General features: G+C 37.7%; 1 protein-coding gene across 4 annotated transcripts in view; it reads right to left on the bottom strand.

Moving 5' to 3' along the window:
• The window catches only part of VPS13B (vacuolar protein sorting 13 homolog B), a 673,385-nt gene that overhangs the window by 201,682 nt on the left and 448,981 nt on the right, over positions 1-22,722 (bottom strand). For all 4 annotated transcript variants that reach the window (XM_054590316.1, XM_054590313.1, XM_054590314.1 and 1 more), the window contains exon 34: positions 2,269-2,956. In XM_054590316.1, coding sequence (XP_054446291.1) covers positions 2,269-2,956 — 688 coding nt within the window. The remainder of the gene's footprint in view (positions 1-2,268; positions 2,957-22,722) is intronic.

The following is a 22,722-nucleotide window of genomic DNA, read 5'->3' as shown; positions in this document are numbered from 1 at the left end:
ACCACTAAAGGCCTTTGCTCCCTAGTTTAGTAACCTTTGTACTAAATAATAACAGTAAAGCGGTAGCAGCAAACATTTATGAGGGCCTACCATTTGCTGAACTCAATGATAAGTACTTTCAAGAATTACTCTTTTCAATTTCACAGTCACCCTGTGAGGTAGGTACACACCTTGTAAGGGACAGAGTTTGAATCTGAACGCTGGTTTGCCACACTACCAAGAGAAGCTGTGCTGTGTTCCTGCACAAAATTCACCAGGTAAACATCTGCACGGTCCGGGGCGGGCCCATGGGGGCTGACTGAGAGAACTGCGGAATCACATTTTTCTCTCCACTCAGGGATCCAGACAGGTTGTGAGAGTAGACTCAAGGGTCCAACAAATCTTGGCTTTGAATTTTAGCTCTGTTTATTTCTAGGTCTGTGATCCTGGACAAGTGACTTAACTTTCCTAACTTCAGTTTCCTCACCTGTAAGATGGGAATATAACATTTTCTGTACTGTTGTGGTAAAGATTAAATGAGAGAATGCATTTAAAGCAGTTGGTACAACGCCTGGCACAGACCGAATACTCAATAAATGCTAGTTGCATTTTTTTTTTTAGGGTATTCTAACTAATTGCTTTCTGATGAATTTCTCCAAATTGCTAAATGCATTCTGAAGAAACATGCTAATTTATATCAGTGACTCTCTATTTGTAGAGTGTAAATGTCCAAGCAGATGCTTTCTGTGTGAGGAAAGGCACCCACAAGAACACTGTGCAAAGGATGCTTCTTGGACACCAGGTAAGCCTTCTTCCTCCCACAAGCAATTCCCTACACTGAGCCTGGCCCATAACCTTCCCTCTAAGATCCATATACTGAAATTGAGTTCCATGTTGGTCTACACGCAGGAAATTTTTTTTAAACAAAAAGCACATCATTATTTTGACCGAGGAACTGATTCAAATACCATCAACGACCTCAGCAGCACTGCCATCTCCAGTGCCCCTGGAACGCCTACCGCACTGTAGGCGCTCAGCGTATCAGGATGTGTTTGAGGAAGGGATGCAATGGCTGCTGGCAAATGTTTAACTGGCTCTGAGAACAGGAAAGCCGGTTGACAGCATTTGCCAGTATCTGTGGCATAAATACTCTTACCATGACTGATGTGAACTACCAGTGGTTTAACACCTGTCTTTTATAGTTCCTAAAAATTAAAAAATTGGCTCTTGTAAGCCAGTGTGAGCCAGTCCTTGCACCAGTGACAAGAGAGCCGCAGGCAGTCCAGGAGGTAAGCCTCAGTTACTCCCCCTCAGCAACTGGTGAGCTACCCTTTCGAAAGCAGAGGACTCGCCATGCACATCGCGAAAAGGCAAAGGCTCCTTCGACCTTACTCCTTGGGCCGAATCCTTGTCCTCACACCTGCCTTCTACTCCCCAGGAACTGGCTCTGTAAAGCGGTTCTCTTTAACATGCCGAGAATGACCAGGCCCACTTTCAGATGGGACCCACGCTCCAGATGCCTCACTGCTGCCTTCCATCTGCTAGAAGGGACCATCTGATAGCAGTGAAAGGCCTGAATTAGACCTGAGCTTGCTCGGGCCCTCTTCCAGCACCGAGTTTTAGATGACTCAGCTACCCTCTCCAGTCTTTCCTGCCAAATTTCTAACTCTACATTAGCCCTTGTTACTTAACAGCCAGTATGTCTTAAATCTGAACCCCTGATCACTTTCCAAGTGTCAACAAGCAGCAAGCTTCAGAAATTCAATATAATTATTATAACATATTAGGATGCTTTCTGGTTACAAGAGCCAGTTTGCCAACACTACTAATAAATGTGTTTGTTGTAGATGTATACAAATCTTTAAATCATCTTACTTTAGTAATAACCTTCTCAAACACATTTACTAGTATGCTGCTATAACAAGATGATTAGATCAAAGTATCTATAGGCCATTAATATGAAAAATAGCTTTGTTTCCCAACCACTGAAAATTGTTAGGTATTTCTCTGGCTCTGAAAGAGACCTGTTTCATTCAGCATTTGAAAAAAAAAAAAATTCAGAGGCAGGGTAAGAACATGAAGGCTAAACCTTGATACATTTCAAACATTTACTTAAACATGATTCAGCTGTGGGACATGAACTTTACTAATTTACATATTCTATGGAGCAAAGAAGTCTTATCTGGTCTGCCAGCTGTTTTCTGTTTGCTCAATCCTGAAACTGGGAATAAAACTTAATATGTAAGAGCAGTTATTAGGACTTCAGTTAAGTTGAAGGCTCTTTCTTACCTGTACATCTGTAATCAGAGGCTACCCCTTTGAGCACAGCATCGAAAATGGTCATTTCCACTCGCTGCTTTCTGTGGTGACAACTCAGAAGCAAAGAAGGCTGGGAGACAATGAGGTATAGAAAAGGTTCTAGCTGCAAATCGCCGGTTCCTCTCCGTCCAGGCTGCCGAACGATAGTTATCCCAAGTGCCTGTCTTGCAGATGACCTGGTGGTTGCATGAAGACTCTCAAGAGAGATGGCTCCTATTTTTTTCCCGGAAGGAAAAGACAGGCTGCTGCTTAAGAGATCTTCTGCTGTGACCGTGGAAATACATGCCTCGCTGGATTTAGCAACACCTGAATCATCTTCTGGGAGATTTAATGAACTCTTGCCTGTTTTTTCATTATCGTTCTGTTCTTGCGATTTTGATTTGGGTAAGGCTGTACAGGAGTAAGTCATTAGTGAGATTCTACTTGCAGTAATAAATATGTCAAAGGGAATGAAATTTAGGTTTTTTACAATTGATGACTGGCGTGAGGGGCGGGCGATGCGATGCTGACTGGTACCGCTGTGCTGCTCTATTTGCACGATCCTAATCTTAACACTGTCACTGCCGATTCCACTGTCCTGGGCACCACTGTACCGAGACGACGTTTCAGCCATGCTTCCGTCAAACGTATCCATTTTTTTCTGTTCTTGCTTAGAGATCTGAAGGGGAAAAAAAGAAAATATTTTAAACTAGTTATACTCCAAGTGTTAGTATACAAAGGATGTTACATCAACATGTTAAAAAATGATAATCTGGTAACTTGTATCAGAGTAATCATTAAAACAAATGAGATGCCCATTCAAAAAAGCTATTCATGCTAAAACGCCAAGGAGTACTTGAGAAAAAGCATCAAATATGCATTTCTAACATTAAATTATACTCTTGAGTATCAGGCTTTCTTTCTTTGGACTAATAAAATGTAGTACATACAAAAAATGCCCCTTTAAGGAATTAGTATTCTTTACTAATTTTTCCTAGTACAAAAAGCTGTTTCCAAATTGTGATATTAATGGCTGAAATTATATTTTAGGTAAGAGTAGTTCATATTGCTAATCCTTGTCATTATAAAACTAATTTATAGGTTTTTGGATAGTAAGAAAGAGAGGAAAATGTTATGAAAGACAAAGAAAAATAAACTAAAATACATGTATTCCATTCAAACTGTCTCTTTTCCTCTACAATATGACTTGAAACAGTGGTAAATGTAAGTGATCAAGTAAAATATAAGTCATTGAAGCCCTTGAAGGCAGATCTTTCCTTTGTGCATGAAAGGATTCTCACTCTCAGAATTTTCCACCAGTGGCACCCTGTGTAGAGAACAAAAGCCAGGTGACAGTGGAAGCTAGGCTCTCCTTGGGAGTGCCGCCCCGAGAGCTTCAGTCTGATTCCTTGTTTCACTTTCTTAGGCCTCCCAACCACCAGTCTGTGACATGCTACTTGGGACCTAGATGTTTCACTTGCTTTTTCACTGAAGTAACTGTGGAAAATATGAGGAAAAACCCCCAAACCTCCCAACCCCCATCTTTCACCAAAAGTCCAACGGTAATACTTTAGTGAATTTTGTTTCAGTTTTTTGCCCTACCTGTGCAGTTTCCTCCCACATCACCCTTTTATGGTTATAATCATACTGTAGAGATAAATTTGTAAACCAGTGTTTTTCCATGCTAGTATGTTCCTCATCAATGTCATTAAGAAAAGTTGCATGATATTTCATCTAGTGTTAGAAACAAGCTGTTCAACCATTCTCATATAATTGGACATTCAAGCTTTCAATTTTTGACAACAAACATCGATGACAAATATCTAACAATATTGTCTTAAGGCAGACGCCTAGAAGTAGAATTACAAGGTAAATGATATGAAAAAGTTCAAGGTTATCAAATACTGCCAACACCTTTCAAAAAAGGCTGCAATAAATAGTATTACTACCAACAATGGGAAAATATCCCCCCAAAGTACTGGGTAAGTACTTATCTTTTCAAAGGCTCTTCCTTTATTGTTATTGGTAAACATAGTATTTTTCCACATGCTACGAATTATTATCAGTTGCTCGTGAAATGTTAAAGGACTGTTAAGTAAAGCAAGACAACATGCCCTGACCAGTGTGGCTCAGTTGCTTGTGTGTCATCCCAGAAAGTGAAAGGTTGCACATGCCTGGGTTGTAGGTTGGGTCCCCGGTCGGGGCATGTACAAAAGGCAACTGATCGATGTTTCCCATCTTCTCGTTCTCCCTCCCTTCCCCCTCTCTAAAAATAAAAATCTTAGAAAAAGACAATGTCCAGATCACTAAAGTTGTTCAAATAATACTTCTTGTTTATTGATTTTAAAGGTGTGGAAAGAAATACAGCTTGTTATTAGAAAAATCCAGCATAAGCTATTTGAAACAAAGCAACTCCCTCCCCGTTCTTTGAAGACACCACATTCAGGGCTGTCCAACCTGCAGCCCGCGGGCCGCATGCAGCCCAGGGGGGCTATGAATGCAGCCCAACACAAAATTGTAAATTGACTTAAAACATTGTGAGATTTCTTTTTTGTGATTATGTGTCACAATGTACTTAATGTGTGGCCCAAGGCAACTCTCCGTTTCCAGTGTGGCCCAGAGATGCCAAAAGGTTGGACACCCCTGTACCATCCTGTCGATACAGTGCCGTTCCGGGGTTCAGAGCGCTCCTTCTGAGCTTGCTGCAGCTGGCTAAGGTGTAGCTATCCGTCAATACACAGAACAAATGATGCTGTCTGAGAATGGTTCTTTCGCCTTTTCCTTCTTGGAGATTTTCCTGTATTGATACTTTTACTCCAGGATGTATTTTCTCTTAAAATGTTTTGTGGTGGCAGTATTAGTGTTAAAATGACCTACGGGCTTTGGAGTAACACAGTCAAGTCCAACACTTTCCAATTGTACGAGTTTGGACAAATACAAACCTGTTGAAGGCTACGTAACCTCATTTGTAAAACGGGGATACTAAATCCTCTCTCAAAGTCTTAGTATGAGGATTCAGTGACCTAATGCATCTAAAGAGGTGAGCACAGTGCCCGGCATATAGTAAATACCCCCAAATGGGCAGCTGCTATGCTTCTGTCTCTTTTACCAGATGAAGGACTGCTAAATGGACTGGGCCACATAATTTCACTTCTGGTTATCACTAAGGACCTAGTGCAGTGCCTGGCACACTGCGGAGGGGATCCATAAATGTTCGATGAAATGCAAGTTTCTGGTAAGATATTAAATGGAAAAAAAAAAACAACCCTGCCCTGTAGACTAGAAATAAATGATTGTTTATTCTCTTATTTACAGATTTTATTTAAAATCTATTCTCTCATTCTTTAAAATGAATTAAGGGTTCCCCATTAGTGGTTACATGACAAAACAAACCACCTGTAGGCAAAGATAAAAATTTAGGGTCTGGCCCTATTACATGCTGAAACTGCCACATTAGACTCCAGCGAGTGTCAAGTGGCCCAATCCTGAGATATAAATAACCAGCAGGGCCAGGATGGCAGCTACTAGCTCGGGTCACACGGGTTACTGAACAGAAGTCAAATGGTAACTAATTCTAGTCACTACTGAGTAGAATGGAATTTGAACCAATGACCCGAGATGAAAGACTCGGACTCTTATAGGAGGGGGAAAAAAAAAAGGCACAGATTTCCCAGTATCAGAGAACTAAATTTTCTGACTAGGTTAAAAGCCAAGACTTCCTCTATTTTTCTAAGCTTCCACAACTGAAACGAATAAGCGGGTGATTTTTGAGACATTTAAAAATCCACTCGTCTGTCACCAGTCTACTGCAGATTTACCTGTTGTATCGAAGAGTATCTGGCCTGCTAGTGAGAAAAGTTTTATAATTAATTTTGTGTGCTAAGCCCTAAACCTGAGCATCAATTTACTATTCCTTTGTGGAAAAAGAAAAGTTACAATGCAATAACTCTGAAAATAACTTCTGCTTTACTATTGTCCAATGGGACTAATAATTTAAGTTGTCAAAAACAGCAGTGCCGACGTGCAGTTAGTGACTGCAGCAGAGACATGTATCTCTGGGCAGTGCTGTTACATCAGCTCTCCCACTCCTTACCTAACTCATTTAAAATGAACAATAAAAGTTTTCTTTAATTAGCTACTGGTGTGCATTAACATGATCATGATTAAACCATAAAAACCAACTGTACATTACTCTGGTCCCCTCTTCCATATGTTTTGAATTATCCTGTTTGAAAATGTACTTTGCGTCCCTTTTAAAAGTTCGACCTTCTGCTTTCAGAGAATTAAATGCATATTACTGTAGTGAAGAAGATAATGTTTCAGACCTCCAGGCATATATTAAACACACTGGCAGCACTTGAGACAAAATGCTTTACTTATTAGATACTTCCTATTCTAAACAGTGTCATCAAAGGCTAAAAACAAAATCCATATAAAAGCTGCACAATGCTTCCACACAGAACCTGTGCCAAAATCCCTGTACTTTCCAACTAATGAGGAAAGGATGTGTACTCTTAACATATGAATGTAAGATTTTCCAAGCATTCACTTTAGGAAACTGGGCTATTGATTCCATATGCGTTATGTTAAATGAAACTGTATTGGTAAAATAACCTTTAAGATATCTGGCATGATAACTATAATTAAACAATATTCAAAAGACTAAAACAAAAGGGAATTTGGTTCCACAATGGCTAATTAAAATAAAATGAAAAAACAGAGCATGTCATCTCTCAAGATAAATTGTTATTGTTCAAGAACTATTTAAATACTGTTAAAATATACTTTTAGATAAAATCTGAAAGAGCTGGAAAAATATTTGTGGCTTAAAAATGGATAGTTTGGTGAAGAAAAAAAGTACAGGACTCCAAAATTTTATGCGGAGATAACAGCTTTAAAGCCTTGAGCACAACCAGATGGTACTTAAATCAGAGGAATTCTAGTTTCACTATCAATGAGTTTCAATATGAGAAGGTTTTCAATACCTAAGAAAACATGTCAAGTTGATAGTTTACTTCTTAGATCATTTCAGCGCATTTTCCCATCCTTTCACAGCTCTAGAGGGTACAGATACTAGTCACCTTGGAAAAGGTGCTGAAAGCTGTTCTAGTCACTGGGGCTGTAGCTGGTTCCTCCTGTTACGTATTGAGAGAGGTGAGTTTATTAGTTGACCCTGGAGTCTAGGAAGAGCTACAGTATCCCAAAAACCTCACTTGAATATGTGACAATACCAAAGGATACATTAAAATGATTTCAAATGAAACTTCTTGTGTGGCTATTATTGACCTTTTTATGAGCACATTTAAAAGTCAGCTTCATTAATAAAAATGCTGCCAATAAATAGGTATTTAAATTTTTAAAGAAAAACACGTGGAAAGCCACCTCTTGAGAATTAACAAGGACTGAAACAAATACAATTTTTTTATGGCTGACAAGAAAGGGTAATTCAGAATCTATTCCAATATACTAATTCACATTATTAAAAAAATTATTTGTCTTTTTAAGGGAACCTTAACTATACTGCAAACACAAACATAACATTTTTTTTACCTTCTTAATTATGGTTATAAAACAATGACAATGAATATTTCCCACATGCAATAGCTATGCTTTAACCTTGATCAAAATATCTTTTACAAATCATGAGATCATTTACACATCTCATAAATTACAAAGAAGTCAAGTGTGAAACCACAAGATCAAAGTGACAATCACATCTATATTATCAATGTGACATTTATTCTAATTTTACTGCCCTTGCTAAAATGTAGTAGTGTTTTCAAGGGAGTTAACATTTTGTCTATCTTACAAAATCAAATGCAACAAAGTTGGTTACAGTATTTTAATGGTTTTACACACTAAGATTACAAAGAAAAATTTTTATAAACTTAAAAAAAAATTATGTGCCTCGCTGTTTAAACATTTGTAAACATACCCTTCTAGCTGTATCTTTTATAAATTTGGTTTTGGGGGTAGCTTGGGATGGTACTACTGAGAGAGGTTGTGGTATGCTTTTAATATAGACACAGCCTACACTGGAAGCTTCAGATAAACAGCAAATTGTAACAATCAGAAATACTTAATTTCAATGTGATGTATAAATTTAATCAAGGAAACAAAGGAATATTTTTAAGTCTCGACTTTTCAGTGCTGTCAGCACTACTCTTCATAAACTTTTATCATTGTATATATTTTATGCCATCACAACTCAGTGATGTGCTAAGGAAAATTTATCTAAGCACATTAAATTAAATAAAAAATTATAGAGAATAAATTGACTTTGATATGAAATGTCTCCTTCGGTGTCAACAGTCCACCTTGTTTTTTTATTTAAAAACAAACTGAAGCCCTCTATGCACTTGGGTACTACAGTTATGGAGTGCTGGAAAACAAGGGCGTTTTATATTTCTAAGCCAAATGTTATACAAGATCCCACATAATATAATTGTTCCCAGTTGGAAGGCCAAAAAAAAAAAAAAAAAAAAAGTTTTCACAATACTGCAGTAATTATGCAAAAGAGCAGAACTAATGATACCCATTACTGTTTAACAGATAGAATGGTAAAGAGTACTACAGTTTCAAGTTTTCCCTTTCATGAAGTTACTTTTCCGGCTCTTTGAAGTAGCAATATGAGGCCACTACTGCCTGCTAAGTATCAATTCAAATATTCACATTTCAAGACCAGTGCTAACTGCAATAAAAGAAGCATGGAGATAGTTTAGGCGGCAAAGTTGTGTTTTATCATAGTCTGTGTTTGGTCTATTGTTCTAATTTAAGTTGAAAATTATGAAAAGGCAGTTCTAGTGCTAAACTGTCGATAATACCTAGATCATTATCAGTGGACATTTCCATATAATGAACTTAACAACAAAAAATGTATATACACCAACCTACTCACACAAGGACATTCAAATCCTACTTATTGAGATTTTATCTGTAGTGTTGATCTGTAGAGTTTTGCGTCTGTTTTGTTCTTTTATACATACACGATTTCACAGCAGAAGCTTATTTTCAGGGACTTCTAAATTTATGAGGAAAAAAAATAATTCCAGGCAAAGCTTTGCACACAAGATCTTAACCCAGAAACAGGTCTCATTCTCTCTTCCTCTCTTTTTCCATGTATAAAATTGGAATAGATTAGTCATTTTTGTTCAAGGAGATTAAATCTAATTGAGTCATACTACCTTCCAAGTTTGTTTGGCTTATTTGCTTTTGGTAATGAACTTCAGGGTTTTCTTTAAAAAAGTAAAACTTCACACATTCTGGGGGCTTCGGGATCTTACACAGATGCCTCTAGGCCCTGGCCGCATATTTCAGTTGTCAGAACGTCCTCCTGATACGCCAAGGTTGAGGGTTTGATCCCCATCAGGGCACATACAAGGATCAGGTAATGAAAGCATAAGTAAGTGGAACAACAAATCAATGTTCCTCTCCACTCCCCCTCAAAATCAATCAATTAAAAAGAAAAACCCAAACAAACAGATGCCGCTACATGAAAACCACAGCCTGCTTTGAAATGGCCATGATGTTAATTCTCAAAAAGTGGCTACTGTGTGGACAAGGTAACTACTTTTCATACTGATGAAACCCAAAGTTCATTCCACTGATGTCAATGTGGAAACCATTTTGTCCCATGGCTGCTTAAAGATTTTCAATAGGATTAAATCAGCTGCAAGTCCTCATTATATCAGCGTTTACAATTGTGTCTGAGTTGGAGTCTGTTTCTCATAGAATTTTACTCAGGGACTGACTTAGATTGGCTCCTTAGGGCTAGTCTGATTTTACTAGAAACAACTGTATCACATCAGCCACTCTCATAAACTTGCCGTAAGATTGAATCAGCCCCTGACCCCGAAGAGATGAAAGTTTACCGAGCCTATGCATTCTCTGTAAGAATCACAGGAAAGTACATTTTAGTTTCTGCAGTAATGCAGAAGAATATGCTTATTAACTACTTCAGTGGGCCTTTGCCTTGAAACTATGAAACTGATTTTCTGATAAGAAAACTATAGTTGACCTTGGAGAAATTCCTATCAATAAAAATATATATAAATCTTTATTTGATTATTTTATCCTTTAAATCACATATACCCCTTTAAAGAAACTATGCAAGGTTTATGGACATAAAGCAAGAGCATACTTTTAAAACTAATTTTTCTCTAATATGTAGAAGAGTTGAAAAGTAATAAAAATGGCTTAAATATATCCATAATTAACTTTATCCAGTAGCTGGTTTCCATTGCATTACGGTTATTTAACAAAAATATTGAGTCAATATTATTTAATACTCTTATTTACTAAGTCTAAACAAACCTGGTTCAGTTAACTGTAGATTCTCTACCAAGTAAACCTGAATTGCAGTATTCTCTACTATGTTTCTGATTTTTATTGAAGTTCACTAAGAAATTATAGAATAGGGTCATTTACAAACTTTTACTGGCTACCCTTTAACTTCATGATGTCAGATCAAATCCAAACTGAATTAAAGATACATAATGATTCTCTGTTATATGTTATCAACACCTTAATGACAGAATGGATTTGAAATGCAAAATGGTCAAGATGTTAGAGAACACTGGTTTGCACCCTGTAGACAATTCTTCTTTTCCATTAGAAGAACTCTGTCCTTCTCTGCCACTACACAAAAATCATCATAAAGTCAAAGTGACCTTCACACAAACTGCTCTGTTTGTATCAATCTCTCAATTCAATTCTTAGAAATTTGCAGTGGCCCTGGCCAGGTAGCCCAGTTGGTTAGAGCATCTTCCAGATACACCAAGGTTGTGGGTTTGATCGCTGGTCAGGGCACATATAAGAATCAACCAACGGATGCATGACTGAGTTGAACGACAAATCCATGTTTCTCCTTGTTTGTCCTTCTCTCTGTCTCTCTCTTCCTCCCTCCTACCTCCCTCCATCCCTTTCCCCTCCTGTCTCTCTCTAAAATCAATGAAAAAAATAATAATAAAAAGAAATTTGCAGTATTCTATAAATCAGGTTCCTAACAACAGCTTTGGTTGATTTGCCCTATAACAGCAGTAAATTTTCATATGCTGGTATCTCAAGTAGTTCCTGCTGTTCTAAGAAAGCAACTTTCTATATATTAATGAAGGTAATACAATCTACACTTTATGTATATTCTTGGTATGTGGGGATGCTTGAATAAAAGTTTGAAAGTTAGAATGAAAATGTGGATTGCCTCTTCCCAAATATCAAGCATCATCTCTACAAACATTAAAGCAGTAACCAAATATGGAAACTCCTCAGAAGTCTTTCTAAAAAAAATTATGAATTAGAAAATAATATTTAATCATAGCTGGTATATGCTTACTAGATTATCCTACCACAATGTCTGTTGTTAATGCTAAATTTTCCCAAGATCACATTCACAACAGTATTACCAAATTAGCACCATTAAAGAGGAGTTCTCAGTCTTTAAAAGTTACCTCTCTCTAAGCTAGTTAAAGAATAAAATTTCTCTTCTAAACAAAATTATTCTTTTTTTATTGAACTTATTGGGCTGACACTGGTTAATAAAATTATATAGGTTTCAGGGGTATAACTTTACAATACAGGATCTATACATTGCATTGCGTTCACCACCAAAAGTCATCTCTTTCCATCACCATTTATCTCCCCTTTACCTTCTCATATCACCCCAACCCCTTTTATTTTTAAGGTAACATTATTCCGTCAAGTATGGATAATGTGTCGACTTTAGCTATAGTAATTTTATTGGGATAAAATACTTCTTGAGCTTCATGAAGAAAGAGCATGTCAAAATTACTAAGCAAAATGTGAAGCAAAATTTTATTTTACATCATTCATTCAACAAATTCTTATTGAGCATCTATGTGCATACCTCAGAGATTATGGTTTGGCTTCAGACATCACAATAAAGCAAATATCACATGAAACAGAGCAAGTCACATGATTTTGTCCCCTAGATACATAAAATTATGTTTGCACTATACTATAGTCTATTAGGTGTGCAATAGTATTATATGTAAAAAATGTACATACCTTAATTAAAAATGTATGGTGATGAAAGATGATTTGGCTGGGTGAGAGGCACACAATACAATATATAAATCATGTATATTAGAAATGCACATTTAAAACCTATATGATCTTATTAACCAATGTTACCCCAATAAACTTAATAAGAAATACTTCATTACCAAAAAAACTAACTATCATCTGGGGCTCAGCAAGTCGCAATCTTTTTGCTGGTGGAGGGTCTTGCCTTGATGTTGATGATTGCTGACTGTTCAGAGTGACAGCTGCTAAAGGTTTGGGTGACAGTTTTGATTGGTTACCCTTTAACGTCATGATGACAGAGTCAATCTAAACTGAACTAAAGCTACATAATAATTCTCTGAGTCACATGTCATCAATATATGAACTTGAATTGCAATATGATTAAGACAACAATGAAGTCTGCCACATTGTCTCTGCCTTTCACGAACAATTTCTCTGTAGAATGTGATGCTGTTTGATGGCATTTTACCCACGGAACTTCTTTCAAATTTGAGGTCAATCCTCTCAAACTTTGTTGCTCCTTTATCAACTCAGTTTACATAACATTCAAAATCCTTTGTTGTCCTTTCAACAATCTTTACATCAACCTCACCGGCGTGGATTCCATCTCAAGAAACTACTTTCATTGCTCATCCATAAGAAACAACCCCTCATCTGTGAAACTTTGATCATGAGATTGGAGCAGTTCAGTCATATATTCAGGCTCCACTTATAATTCCAGTTCTCTTGATATTTCCATCACATCTGCAGTTATTTCTCCCACTTAAGTCTTGAACCCCTCAAAGTCATCCAGGGGAGCTGGAATCAACTTCTTTCAAGCTCCTGATAAAGTTGATATTTTGACCTCATCACATGAATCACAAATGTTCTTAATGGCATCTAGATTAGTGAATCCTTTCCAGGATGATTTCAATTTACTTTGCCCAGATCCATCAGAGGAATCACTACCTATGCAGCTTTAGCCTTAAATATACTTCTTCAATAATAAGACTTGAAAGTCAAAATTACTCCTTGACCCATGAGCTACATAATGGCATGTGTTAACAGGCATGAAAACAACATCACTTTCACTGTATATCTCCGTCAGACCCTTTGGGTGGTGCATTGTTAATAAGCAGTAGTATTTTGAAAGGAATCTCTTTTCTGAGCAAAAGTTCTGAAAAGTGGGCTTAAAACATTCAGTGAATGTAAGCAGATGTACTGTCACTGGGCTTTGCTGTTCCATTTAGAGAGCACAGGCAGAGTAGATTTAGCGTGAACCATGAGGGCCCTAAGATTTTTGTAATGGTAAATGAACTTTAACTTAAAGTCACCAGCTGCACTAGCTCTTATCGAGAGAGTCAGCCTGTCCTTTGAAGCCAGGCACTGATCTCTCCTGTCCAGATCTGGAAGTCTTAGATGGCTTCTTCTTCTGATAGGAGGCTGTTTCACCTACATTGAAATTGTTTAGTGTGGTCATCTTCATTAATTATCTTAGTTTGATTTGGATAACTAGTTGCAGTTCCTACATCAGCATTTGCTGCTTAATCTTGTGCTTTTGTTATGGAGATAGTTTCTTTCCTTAAACCTCATGAACCATCTTATCCTAGCTTCAAACTGCTTCTGCAGCTTCCTCATCTCTCACGAGCCTATGTAGAATTTAAGAGAGTTAGAGCCTTGCTCTGAATTCAGCTTCGGCTTAAGGGAATGTTGTGACTGGTCTGATCTATCCAGACGATTAAAACTTTATATCAGCAATAAGGCTGTTTTGCTGCCCTATCATCTGTGTATTCAATACAGCACTTTGAATTTCCTTGAAGAACTTTTACTTTGTATTAACAGCTTGGCTGTCTGGTGCAAGAGAACTAGCTTTGGGCCTAGCTTGTTTTTCTACATGCCTTTCTTACCAAGTTCTAGGTTTTGGTTTAAAATGACAGATGTGTGACTCTTCCTTTCACTTGAACATTTAGAAGCCATTGCAAGGTTGCTAACTGACCTAGTGTTAATATTGTTGTGTCTCAGGGAAGAGGGACACCCAAGGACATCAAGAGAGACAGGGAATCAGCACGTTGGTGGAACAGTCAGAACACATACCTTAGTAAATTTAGTTTGTCAAAACAATTACAAAAGTGACATCAAAGATAACTGATTACAGACCACAATAACAAATATGATAGTAATGAAAATGTTTGAAATATTGCAAGAGTAACAAATTGTGAGACAGAAACATGCAGTAAGCAAATACTGTTAGAAAATGGTGCTGACAACTTGTCTCAGGTGGAGTTGCCATAAGCTTCAATTTGTTAAAACAAACAAACCAACCAACCAACAAACAAAAAAAACCCCCCAGTATCTGCAAATTTCAGTAAAACCAGGTTTGCCTCTACTATGTTCTCGACACTGGTTAGGCGTAGAGCAGAAACAAAGCCCTTGCCTTCATGGAGTTTGCGTTCTAGTGGGGAAGTGAGACAATATAATTTTATGTGCCACACATGGATGCGCACATGCACGTGTGCATATACACGAACATGTTCGCACACGAACTGTATTTGATGACGGATGTTGGGTATTATGAGAGCTAAACAAGAGTCAAAAATAATGTGAGTTTTTGGCCTGAGCAACTACAAAAATGGAGAAAGATGACTTTCTAGGCAATGTAAGTGGCTTCTCAACTTGTCTATGTGTTAGCTAATTCTTTCACATTCTGCCTTCCCAAACTTTGCCAGTTTTCTCAAGAAACATAAATGACCACAGTGATCCTCACATAGGGAGATGATGACAGTTACCACCATACCAAATTTTAAAGGATTCTCTAGGGCAATTATGATGGTCTCCCTGTTCCTCCAGCAAGTGAAACCACCAATCAGCCGAGAATTATTCAAGGGAGGGCTATAATTAGAGATAGTTTTCTGGGGTTGCTCTGAGATCTCATTCTAGGCAAGCACTTGGAGAACAGTGAAATGGAGCCAAGGCACGGAGTTATGCCACATCCCCAGAAAATTATATGAATGAGACATAGAATATTACTTGGGAGTAGTTTGGCCTTGGGACAGCTGAAATTGATGCAATATTCATAAACTGAATTAGAGAAGGGGAAAAAGAGAGGGCTGGGCTCTTACGAGACTTCTGTATTTCCAAATGCTACTGAGCATTTTTACTTGGCTATACCATTATCAATATCACACATTGAAAAGATCATTATAACATTTAAAAGTATTTTCCCCTAAAATACCACCTGTATACTTTAGCATTTTATTTATTTGTTTCTTTTCAAGAGGCTCAAATGTTAGATAGACCTTCTTGGCCCCACCAAGTACTGCTAGTTATTTCATTAATTATTCCTACTTTTTCCTGTGTATTTTCTACTCTTACTCATCTTTCTCACTTTACAAAGAGTTCCTTAATTAGTTTTTTTCACTGGTCTTTTCCTTTCCTAACCTATCCCGTATAGCACTGCCAGATTACTCTTCTCAAAACATTTACCAATATTTACTTACAAACATTTGTCCCAGTAGAAGGCAGGGTCCCCCAAAACAGAAACTTTCTGAGTGTTTCGTATTTTTCCACCAGCACCTAGAAGAGTGTGCTTGGTACATAGTGGCACTGAATATATATTTAAAGAATGAATTAAGGAAGGAACAAACGAACTGGGATAACTTACAAGGTGCTCATTTAGGCCCCTGGGTGAGCTAGCGGATGACAGGACCAATTAAACTTGGGGCCTGCCTTCTAAACTCGAAATACTTATTTACTAAAGATGCTTTCAGGCATATCTGAACCAAGACCAAAAGAAGTTAGAATTTGAACTTGCTGAATGGCAGTAAGAACACTGACGCTGAGGGAGACAAATAAATAAAAAAGGGACAAAACACCAAAAAGAGCACCTGGCAAGTGTATGGAGAAGGAAATGCCCCTTTTGGCTCAAACAAAACACATATGAATGGGAACAAGGGAAGGGAAGGATGGAAAGACAGGACAAAGCAAGATTCCATGTGGCAGATGAGGAAATGCGAATTCTTAGTTTTAGGCCAGTCTTCCTCAAAGCAGAGCCTGGTGACCACCTGAATCAGAATCACCTAAAGCGCTTGTTAAAACAGATCCTCAGGCACCATGCCAGGCGTATCTTACCTGGGGCTGAGACTTGGCAACCTGCACTTACAACAAACTCTCAGCAATTTTTATTCACACTAATGTTTGAGACATAGTGCTACAGACAATGGAAAACTGTAAGAACTTTTTTAGCAAGCAAATGACAAAGTGGTGCTTGAGAAAAATTAATACGATAGAAGTGTGCAGTAGAAGTAGGGGAGCGGACAGCAGAGAGATTGCAGGTAGCACCACCAACCAGAAAGCAGCTGGCCAGGTGAAAATGAAGGGGATGTGAAATACAGCAATGCATGAAGGAGTGGGCTTCAGGGGCCGAACGAGAGAAATATCTGATCACCTCGTCTCAGAATATGCTCGTGGCAGACCACTGCCTACTGAATACTTTAACCAGTACTCTGGGACAACTGCTTTAACTTACCCCCCACCACTCCTCTATTCACAGTCTCTGTTCTGGAACTTCACAATCACCTTCTTGCCTCTTCATCGTCACTCACATTGTTATCCCAGCCTGGAATGCCTTCCTTCTTAAGAATCCATTTCCTCTATGAAGCTGTACCTTTATAAGCGCACAATAACTGCTCTCTCTCCTACAATGCTATAGGACACTGTCTTTATCCCTACCTTGGACTGAGCATATGCTACCTTCTTTTGCTATTTTCTGTTAATCCTTAGACTCTATCTTTTAACTAGGTAGTAGGATTCATAAATCCAGAAACACACAACATTCATTTCTGTAAATCCTGTGCACAAAGCATGCATATGAAGTGAGATATGTATATATGGATGATGGTGATGATGGCGATGAAGATGGTAACAAAAAACTAGTTGGTTCCCGGATATTCTTTAAAGCAATGATACCAATGCATGGATAACACTTATTGGATGTTCCGAATACATCAAGCACTTTTCTATGTACACTTAGTACACGTTAGGCACTTTTCTATATCAATTCATTTAATCCTCACAACAATTCTATAAATTAGGGACCATTATTTTTCTCATTTTAAGGTAAAGAAACTGAGGCCCAGGGAAGTTAACTTGCTCAGAATCATACAGCTAGTAAAGGGTGAACTGGGGATGTGGACATTGGCAATATAATTCCAATTTAAATTTGTTTTTAATTTTTTTTCTTATTTATTGATGTTTAGAAAGAGAGAAGAAGTGAGGGGAGAGAAACATTGGTTTGTTGTTCCACTTCTTTATGCATTCATTGGTTGCTTCGTTCTTGTATGTGCCCAGACCAGAGACGGAACCTTCCACCTTGGTCTCTCGGGATGATGCTCTAACCAACTGAGCCAGGGAATTCCAGTGACTATTTTAAAATCACAACCTCTAGAGTCTCAGTCTCAGAACCTTATTTGTTTCTTTCATAGCACTTACCACAATTTGAAATCTCTAAAACTTTCTTTTTTTGTTGCTGTTAATATATGTCTCTTTACTAGATAGAAAGGTTTGGGACTAGTTAATTTTGTTCACTGCTATATGCCTAGTGCTGGGCACATAGTGGATGCTCCATAAATATATGCTTTGTAAATGAATGAATTAAACCATAAGGAAAAAGGAGCAGGAGAAAGAAGTAACGCTATAGATATCATTATGAATATCTGAGGGACTAGGGAGATTTTTTATTACTGCAGATTTCAGACAGATGGCTTCCCAGAGAAAGCCTTCATCAGTATATGAATGTATTTTGAAATGCTGAAAGGAAAAATCCATTTGCAAGGTGCTGGGACCAGGTGTCTCTATTTTAGCAAATCACTGTACTCAAGAACAGGAAGCAGAGCTTGGAGATAGAGCACTGTGCTAGGGAACTGAAGACCTGGCTGAGTTCCACAGTTTCCACTAAGTCACACCTGTGTGCAGCTATGTGGGAAAAAGCTGTCTGTTCACAGCTTTCCTCTTGTCGACATGCAGTTAAAATAAGAGTAATCTAGGCCAAATTCAAATTCTCATTTCAATGCATCAGAATCATGGCTTATTAGAGCTGGAAGAGGTTTTGGAGCTCATTGTTTCCAGAGCTTTTTCAAACTACATTTTAGCCACAGTATCCTTTCTTTAAAGAAAATCTGGTGGGGTGATGGGGTTAGTGGGTGACAGAGGATGCATGACATGTCAAATGAGATAAAAGCATGGTTATGTCATGAATGTGTACACAAGTGATTTGAGGGCCTCAAATCTACCACAGGTCAACCACCCCTTCATATAATTTTTAAATATATGCTTTATTGAGATAACTCACACATCATATACTTAATCTATTTAAAGTGTATCAATCAATGTTTTTTTTGGCATATTTACAGAGTTGTACAACTGCCACCACAATTTTAGGACATTATCTTATCACTCCGAAAAGAAACCCCATGCCATTAGCAGTCACCTTCCTTCACTACCTCACGCTCCTCCCTCCCAGCCACTAAACTGCTTTCCATCTCTACAGAGTTACCTATTCTAGACATTTCATATAAATGGAACCATATAATATGTGGTCTTTTATGACTGGCTTCTTTAACACTGTGCAATGCTTGCAAGGTTTATCCCTGTTGTAGCATGTACTGGTACTGCATTCCTTTTTATAACTGAGTGATATTCCATTGTATGGATGTAACACATTTTATTCATTCATTAGTTGATGGACACTTGGGATGCTTCCACTTTGGGGCTATTTTTGAATAATTCTACTATAAATATCCAGGTACAAGTGTCTGTGTGAGCATGTTTCCATTTCTCTTGGTTATATATTTAGAAGAGAAATTGCGGGGTTATACCTAACTCTATTTAATCTTTTGAGGAACTGTCAGAATACTTTCCAAAACAGCTTCAACATTTACATTCACACCAAATGTATTCAAGTTCCAATTCTCCACAGCCTCACCAACACTTGTTGTTATCAGCGTTTATGATCATAGCCATCCTCATGGGTACAGAGTAATATTCATGGTGGTGTTGATTTGCATTTCCCTAATGGCTAATTATATGGATAGTTTCTTCATCTACTCCTTGGTCACTTGTATAGCTTCTTTGGAAAAATGTCTATTCAGATCCTTTGCCCAATTTTGAAATGGGAAAATGTTATTTTATTATTGATATGTAAGGATTCTTTATATATTCTAGACACAAGTCCCTTACCAGATAGGTGATTTGAAAATATTTTCACCCATTCTGTGGGCTGTCTTTTCACTTTCTTAATTTTGATGAATTATTACTTAATTAATGAGGTTGCTTAAGTATTTGTGTCATATCTAAGAAATCATTGCCAAATCGAAGGTCACAAAAGTTTATTCCTATGGTTTCTTCTAAGAGTGTCATAGTTTTAGCTCTTAAAATCCAGGTCTTGATCACATTTGCGTTAATTTTTGTATGTGGTATGTAATCGTATTTTCTTCTAATCCTTTTTATTTCTGTAAGGTCAGTATTAATGTTCTTTTATTTCAGAGTTTAGTAATTTGAATCTTTTTTTTCTTGGTCAGTCTAACTAAGGGTTTGACAATTTTGCTGATTTTTTTCAAAGACCCAAGTTTTGGTTCTGTTGATTTTATTTATTGTTTTTCTATCTCCCCCTGATATTTTACAGAAGCCTTAGAGAAAGTAAGGTTTTGGGGCTGAAGCAATAGCAGCTTCCTACCAATCCCTCCATTCAAATGACCACATGTTTGAGATGGCCCAAGCCCACTGTATTTCATACCTATTGTTTTACTTATTTATAGTATATGTGTAGAGTGTACTGTTATTCTCAAAAATTTTTTGTTCGGATGATAAATTATAGGGTTACTCTACCAACAACCCTAGTCTGAAACTGGATTGCCTATAAGTTGTATCCAGGTTCCTACCAGCCCCTTCTGTTCCTTGTGGTCCTGGCCTCAGGTATAAAATAAAGTTAAAAAGTGAAATAAGGACAATACAAACATTAGATCAAAGAGATACATTCATAGTCAGATTAGTGGGAATGCTGCCCAAGTAAGGCAAAAGGTAAGAGTTAATCTTGATTTGTCTTTCTCTCACATTTTTTTTTCATTCTTTTATAAACAAGTATAAACTGTGCTTGAGGTTGTACAGATATATTCCCAAGAACTGCTGTGGATAAAGTAGCCTGTGTTCATGGGTTACCGACTTTCCCATGGGACAGAGTCCTGTACTCCACCCTCCAGCTGCGCCTGTGCGCCCACTCTTGCTCAATGAAGAGGGCATGCCTAACACAGTGCAACCCTTCTGAAAGGGGAGGAATGTTCTGTTCCTTAAAAGAGAGGTTCTAGGTCTAAGGGCTTATTAATAAGAAACAGAAATCACACCATTTCCTTTTGCTACCCACCTTCCATGCCCTAATCAGTGTACTCAAATCTCTCAGATGCCAATAATTCACTTCCCGTTCTGTCCATTCCCCACTGTGCCCTAGACCCATCCTGGCTCTGTGATTCTATTCACTGGGCATTTCTTCTTTCCTAATACAGCTGAAGGGATGCATGCAACCAATCAAATACATTTGATCAATTATTGAGGTGCATTTCAGTCACAAGAGGAGTCAGGGAATTGTACATTTAGTATTTATAGAAGTATCCTGCACTAATCAAGGAGAACTAAACACATTTTAATGTACTTCATTTCAATCCTAAAGCCTTTTGTTTTTATTAATCTAGAAAGTGGAATCTGTTGTGTTGGTTTGATTATTTCATTGTTACACAAAGCTCTGTTTTATTTTAACCAAGTGTGCTTATTTTTTTTCCTACCATATAAGTCTTCAGACTTTAAGAGAGATTATTTTAGGAGCTAAAGTTGTAAGACACTTTACAAAAACTTTGTTAACAAGAATTTGCCTGATATCAAAGTTAAATCACAATGAACAACATATTTTTCAAGGTTTTCATTGGAATAAAAAAATGCTCATTTAAAGTTTGGGAAAAATATTACTGCTGTTTTTGGCAACAAAACACAATGACGAAACACAGCTCCCTTAACAATGTAAAGACAGTGAGACAGCGACTCAAGGCAGTGGAAGATATTTTACTTTGATATTTAATGTAGTTTGCAGAATACCAGTTGACTTTCTTCTTAGGAATACATTTTAAAATGGCAGTGATGGATTTTCAGGCCTGGTTACACCTACCGGGAAAATGATGCAACCATTATTCACCTCTTCCAACTATGGTTTTTGCTGGCATCTTCTGTGAGTTACACTCTGGCACGCTTCTAAACATCATCAGGCCACAAGCTCAGTCTAAATCAAATATTTTTACAAACTAAACAATCCAGTGCTAAAAACTACCCAAGTTACAAAGACCTAATGCTGTTTCCGTTCCAAGGACTGGGCTATTTTATAGGGGGAAAAGCGCTCACTACATTAAAAAGGAAATGCTGCTTTAACCCAAAAGAACTGGCCTGGCCAGAGCGTTAGAAAAACACTGTAAGGCTCAAACTTGTACTGGCCACCAGCTGACAGACATCATCCACTAGTGACTTTTTTCCAATCTCTGTACATCGTGAGCCCAAATAATGTATCATCTAGGTAAGTTAGTTCACTGAGTATTGGGGTCAGTTAAGTTAGATACATACAGAAGAAAATTCTGTTTCATAGACAAGCTACACTTCTTTTTTCTGGCTAACACTTGAGCAAATGTGAGCCACTATTCACATTATTACTGCAAAAGAACAATTCCAAGTCAAGTGCACATTCTACTAATGACAGGTGAATCGCATTATCTCTGCATGTGCAGAGTATATGATTTTCAAAAAGCTGAGGGAATGCATATAAGCTGTCCTGTCAAGCCAACCTAACAAAGTAGTGAGGCTTTCATTTTTATACACTGAATACAGATACACTTAAGCATATTCATTGTAGTTGCTGCAAGTTTTAACTTGACATTAGTTACACAGTGACTAGCACATAATAGGTATATTGAAAAATGCTTGTTGAATGAATGAATGCAGAATATCTGGTTTCCTTGCAGGTCTGGGAAAGCCATATTATGGCAACTGCTGCAAAAGTAATACTTAGGAAGCCACAAGCAATTTCATTGTACATTTTCCTTTCCCTTTAAAAACAGAAACCATTACTCTTTACTTGAGGAGCTTTGTCACTGGACTAACTCTGTGCAGCCCTACTGATCTCTCGCACTTCCATCACCTCTACTGGCAGTTTTAGCACATGGGGCTTCATATTGGTCAACTGCTGTGCGAACCAGCACAGCATTAGCTCTTCAATTACTGTCAGTTCTTTGCCTATAGGCATTCATTAAATACAACCATCATTTATTCATTTAACAATTGGTGCCGAGCTCCCACACGGTATGAGAAAAACAGGAGCAGGGTAAAAGAGATCAGGAGTTG

Source organism: Pteronotus mesoamericanus, unplaced genomic scaffold, assembly GCF_021234165.1.
Source record: "Pteronotus mesoamericanus isolate MK-2021 breed Mesoamerican mustached bat unplaced genomic scaffold, CSHL_Meso_final scaffold_174, whole genome shotgun sequence".
NCBI classification, from domain to species: Eukaryota; Metazoa; Chordata; class Mammalia; order Chiroptera; family Mormoopidae; genus Pteronotus; species Pteronotus mesoamericanus.
Note: the sequence above shows the minus strand (reverse complement) of the source record. Positions and strands in the feature narration are given on the sequence as shown.